The sequence below is a fragment of the Ruditapes philippinarum genome, unplaced genomic scaffold (assembly GCF_026571515.1).
Source record: "Ruditapes philippinarum isolate M1 unplaced genomic scaffold, ASM2657151v2 ctg333_1_1_1_1, whole genome shotgun sequence".
Classification (NCBI taxonomy): Eukaryota; Metazoa; Mollusca; class Bivalvia; order Venerida; family Veneridae; genus Ruditapes; species Ruditapes philippinarum.
The window spans coordinates 67,706-73,721 of record NW_026864795.1 but is presented as its reverse complement, the minus strand read 5'-3'; the positions used below and the strand labels follow the sequence as shown (position 1 = coordinate 73,721).

Sequence of the window (6,016 nt, the reverse complement as noted above, 5' to 3'; positions counted from 1 at the left end):
CAAATGAAAATAAGTTAAAAAAAATATAGCAAAAATAAAATATAAAGTTTTGGTTTCAAATTTCAGCATGGATTAAGTAATGGAGATGCCCAAAATATGACAGGTACAGTTGTAGGTAAGTACACATTTATTTTGTAAATTAGCCAGTGAATACATAATTTGTTGAAATATATATGACATTATTTTATATTTTGGCAGAATTGAAAAATCAAGATCACTTATCAGTAGTACAAAATATGTCAAATAAATGGGTGGAATTTTTAAGTCTAAATTTTACACTTAATGTTAATATATCTACAGGATACTTTCAGGCAATCTTATATGACTTCTTTTCCAGGAGTTTGGTGTGATTCTTGTTTAATATTGGCAGAAAAATATACACTAATTATACAGATATATTAAAAATAGTACTGTAATACACATGTAGGAATACCTAAGAAAAAACAAATTAAGAAAAATATTGTTTATCATCATCCTTTCTCAAGGACCTAGAGACAATACACTTTCTTTTTAATAGTTCTTGTGATAAACTTACATGCTACTACATGTATAAATTTATAGAAACACATCTACAAAAAGCCAGATTTTTTATGTCAAAATGTTTAAATTAGTTTCAGATGAAAAGAAGAGGGCAAACAGACTTTCTGTTGACAATGGACTTAAGGAAAACAGAGATGTGAGTGTATTATAGTTTTAAAGAACATTATTTAATTCATCAACATAACAATTATAATGAATGCAAGAAAATGATTGCTTTATGTAGCAAGTGCTGCTTCATATTTTGATGCTATATTTGTAAAAAAAAAATCTTGAAATGTCAATAAAAAGAGATTTCTTTTATGTTAAAATACATTAAAATTATTGCCTCATGGTCATAAATAGATGTTCAAATTTAATCATCTAATAGTTTTGTTGGTTAAGCATCTGTTAGTTTTGTTGGGGGTTAAGCATCAATTACAAACAGTATTTAATATATGTGTACATACTTATGGATTCATACCGGATGTGTAACCCTGAACTCTTCACCTGAACATACTTTATTTTCTGCATGCAACTACCAACTTCTCTTGTTTTATCACTTGAAACAATAGCACTTGCCACATTGAACCAAATAATCATAGATATTGTTTAGGACACTAAAATCCATGTAACTGATTATCTTCTTACTGTGTTTTCCACGAGTGATATTATTATAAATATAAGATGCCTTTGTGAGCTTTCATGTTTGTAGATGATATATAATTAACAATTTCATAGGATTGTTTCATCACTTCAGAATTATAAGATATTTATAAAGATAATGTATCTGATATTTTCAGCCACAAGTGTTAGTAAGTCAAAAGACGTTGACACCACGGCCTCACTCAAGCAGTAAAAGTCCAATAGAAGGTTGGGGAGGTGATGACAACGCTGAGAAAGATACTGTTGTTGGTAACGGTGTGGATGATAGTGCACTACATAACAATGTACAAAATGGTGAAGAGGAGGAGGAATTCAAAGGACAAAATGTTTTTGTGACAGATGCAATAGAAAATGGAGACAATGCTAATCAGGGTAAAGCAGGTGGTAATGATATTGGTAAAACAGATGATGATAATAACGTTAAGAAAAAAGACAGTGCTGAAGTGGAAAATCGGAATGTTGATGGTGAAAAAAGTGATCATGAAAAAGAAGTGACTGAAAAAATTGAAAATTTAGAAATAGTAACTGATAATAAAGCAGCAAATGCTGATGGAATGAAAGATGATGACAAAGTTGTGGAAGATGTAACGAGTGTTCAGAAAACAGAGGTTACCTCAGAACTAAGTGATAATGACAAAACTGAAGTGAAAACAGAAGATTATCTTGGAAAATGAAAAAATTTACTGTTGTACCAAGGACTGTATTGGAACTTGATGAGTGGAAAAAGACAGGAATAGAATTGGGTTAATGATAAGATGAAAAATGGGATTTATTTCTAGTTTTAGAAAGTGAAGTAGATATAATTAACCTCAAGACAAATCAGTTGTTGTATATGTCAGCTACTGGTGACTGTAGAGTAAAGACAATTCTAGCTACATGTGATAAATATACTGTGATCTTTTTTATTATGAGTATTATTCAAGAAAAAAAGCAAAATTTTGTAATAGCAGGTGTGAAATGATGAGTAATGCATTTCTATTTCTGCATTCTTTGTAGATGTAATTTTTGTTCTAAATTCCACCTAAAATGCCTGCATGTTATTTTAACCATTGTTTTACTACCCACAGCTTGATTTTTTAAATAAATGAAACTTGTAGGATAATTCCTTTAGGCACTGTCATCAATTTAGTAAAAGTTCAAAAATGGTAATTTTGTATTTGAATAACATGGTATAGTTATGAAATCTTTTTTGTAGATCTTGATAACCACTTATAAATGGCATTCAGTAGATGAAAATAATCAGTATGGATTATCATTTGACATTGTGTATTCAGGCTTTACAATATGTTTTAAAAATTTCATTCATACTGATCTCGCAGATTTATAATTACAAACTTAAACAAAGCATTTTAATGTCGGATTCAGACAAATTGTGCCAAGCTTAAATCATTTACATATATGTTGTGCCAATTGTTTCACATTTATGTTGTGCCAATTGTAAATGCACATTATGTGCCAAGTCTGTAAATTATATTTTTTATAGAATTGCAGCTAGTAGGCCAAATTGTGAAAATGTCTTTTTTACCATTAGATATATTTACATTACAATTTTATTTAATTGTTTCAAAGTTCACAAGACTGCCTATAAAAAGAAGCCACAGATATGAATTACACCAAAAACTCATTTTTCCCTAAAACTATCTTAAAGTACATGCATTAAGTCAATTTCATGTATGTCTTTATTAGACTAATTTTCATTGGTCAATTTTAAATTTGATATAAGAGATAAACAATAAGATGGTTGGTTTCTAATTCTTAACAATATCACTATTATCAGAACATTAGTTGTTTTTGTTAACTGTTTACTTCTGAAATTCCTTATAGATAAATATATTTCATGTTATTTATATTGTATATGTATGTATATATTTTTTTATACATATGTTATTTTGTTATATGTAACATTTTGCATCTTAAACTTTATTGTTGGGTTAATGATTGCAGCATTTATATGAAGTTTACATATACATTATAAGTATTCATTTATTATATAAATGTAGTATTCAATATACATATTTGTATGTTTGAATCTGTTTAGTAAATTTAGTGACTGCTCATTTTATTGTGCCACATTTTCATTATTTTGGTACTTACCCAGCATTATAAATCTATCATTTCATAGATCTGATCATGGTCAGCATTGTTTGCTATTCAGGCAGTATTTATTTTGAAAATTTCCCTTAAAATGATGAATGGTTTAGTCCAGATTGACAGATGGACGAATCCATTTAAGATATTTAGGTAGGAAAGAGTTAATGTATGAAGAAGGATACAGAATATTACTATTAACATTATTCTTAAAGATCTCAAATAAAATCCTGTCATGACCTGGTCGAAAAGAAAGTTAAATATTATACAGATCTTATAACATACAGAATAATTTTGGATTAAACAACAGTTGATAAATGCTGCAAACAATGAAAACAAGTTATTACTAATAAAGATGACAACTGAAATTTTACATTTGCTTTCAAAGTACATGTAATAATATTTTTACCAAATAGATTATAACCAAACAGGTATACATTTTATACATGTTTATATCATCAATAATTCAGCATTGCATTACTCTGATCATGTGACATGACCACCACAATCTTGTAAAATAGTCATGTTCGCCATTTATCATCATTTCTTCATTTTCCACTAAGATATGTAATCCACTTTCTATGTCTGGCCTACCTATCTTGTTTTAAATGTATTATGTTCAACAGACAATGTAGGTGAATAAAAGCATTTCTTTTTTTTTTTCAAGTTACAAATATATTTCATTAATATTTCACATAATATTTATTTAATAGAGATATTCAGTTAAGATTTACATGTATATCATTTGTAGATGGCAAGTAAGAAAATAAATCAAGCTATAGGTAAAAATATTTGATCATTGACTTATTATAGTACACTGTGATATTCAGTACTTTCAGCACCGTGTTTGAGTGATTATTGTACAGATAGAAATTTTTATATCAGTTTATCTAAATGTTAGAATTGTCTGTGATATTGTTTTAATTGCTCATAACAAAGCTATATTTATAGATTGTATAATTATATACCATACATTTCTTTCAGATTTGTCTGAAAGGGATTATTTTTAGATATAAAATTGGTCTTAATTAAATAAAATCTTTATATCATACAAATAACTTTACTTTTGTTAGTGTGTGTAACATTGACTGTCTGTAACTGTATACACTAGGAACCTTGAAATGCTGAAACATGGGAACTGTGTTTAATAAACGTGGCTATCTGAATAGTAAATAAAAGATTTGTCTGCAACATCAAAATGTGATGAATTTAGTACCTGGCAACCAGTCTATGTGAGACTGTTGTCTGGCAACTTGTCAGTGTAAGAATTTTCCTTGGCAACCAGTATACTGTTGCTTGGCAACCAGAATCTATGTGAGAGTTTCTAGCAACCTGTCAATGTAAGAAGGTTGCTTGGCAATTAGTCAAATTGAGGCTGTTGACACTATTGTAATCATTAAAAAATTATTCAAAAGTAAAGAGTAAAATAAAATCATATATATAATATAGATTGACTGGCTTAATTCAGGAAGCTTTTAGATGAGGTAAAGTTTTAAAAATGAATTTAGAAATGCTAGTATAAAATTATATGTAACCATGACAACCTTATGTTCCCAGTATTATTGTGCAATCTTACTGTTTGTACATTTACTCGTATTACTGTAGTTATATGTTACATTTCTCTAGTTCAATTTATTATCAACCATCCTATCATACATTTAATGAATATATATATATATATCTCTGATTCATTTGTTCGTTTTTCTTACTGCCCCATTTTCAATTAAACAAGTGCCATGTTATCCTCGCTGGAAAGAAGTTACATGGTACAAAAAGCCCTACAGTTATAGCCATGCTAGGTAGTTTTCAAGTAAGAGGAAATAGTTATAACTAGTAACATATTTGTGATTTATTTATGTCATTTTATTTATGTCAGTGTATTAAGATTGAAGAAAATTCCTTAAGTAGTTATGCTTCGGATAAAGTTTCACATAAAGGGGAATAACTTAAAAAAGTAGGCAAAGTAGTTACTGTTATTGCACACTGCACTTCCTGTTCATGTGCCCTGTTAGTGTGTGAAGTTTGAAGAAATTTACTAATGTACTTATGGAATTAGCTCCAAACAAGATTGGGATGCATGCAAACACTTGCAGAGACCATTTCTTATATAAAATCAAAAGAATCATTTTAGCCAGGGGTAGGGGAGATGAATTGGCCCATTTGTAGTGTCTGAAATGTACAAATGCATCATATATTAAGTTAAAATTTCTTAAAACAAAGGTTTGACGTTAATGACTTGAACAACAGGTCCAGATTGATTTTAGTTATAAACCATGGCATTATTACTGGTACATTGAATGGCCCTTTGTAAAAGCTATTTTTCATGACATTATTTTTGCACAATATTTTAGACAATCATTAAAACCAACATTCAAAACTGTCAATTATTTCAGGATTATTCACGATGCCTCCGACAAATGCATGGTGCTATCATACCAAAATCACCATTATTTAATTTTTCACTTCACTTAATCCTTTCGCTGCCAGAGGGTTATTGTTTTATTGATCACCTTTTTGCCAGAGGGTTTTCTAAGAAATTACTATGTTATTAATTATTATAATTATTATTAATTGTTTTTAGTATTATAATAATTATATATGTTTCCAAATCTGCTAGTATAATAATAATTTTTGTTGACGGTATAATTTTCTTTATATTTATTATTATCAATTTATTATTATTATTATCAAAACGGCAAAAGCCGTCCATGTGGCAAATACGCCGAAAATAACAGGGACGGCATAA

The 6,016-nt window shown here is 28.7% G+C and overlaps 1 protein-coding gene across 1 annotated transcript; it reads left to right on the top strand.

Annotated features, from left to right (window-relative positions):
- Window positions 1–4,953, top strand: LOC132726817 (uncharacterized). Its single transcript, XM_060712192.1, has 3 exons — window positions 1–115; window positions 612–676; window positions 1,320–4,953. The coding sequence occupies exons 1-3, from the start codon at window positions 97–99 to the stop codon at window positions 1,854–1,856; spliced, it is 621 nt and encodes a 206-aa protein (XP_060568175.1). The 5' UTR covers window positions 1–96; the 3' UTR covers window positions 1,857–4,953.
- The last annotated feature ends 1,063 nt before the right edge of the window (window positions 4,954–6,016 follow it).

What these genes read in the sequence shown, in the direction of transcription:
- LOC132726817 (XM_060712192.1), top strand. An exon ending in GACTTAAGGAAAACAGAGAT is followed by an intron (nt 677 to 1,319) that starts GTGAGTGTATTA and finishes TGATATTTTCAG; the next exon opens with CCACAAGTGTTAGTAAGTCA.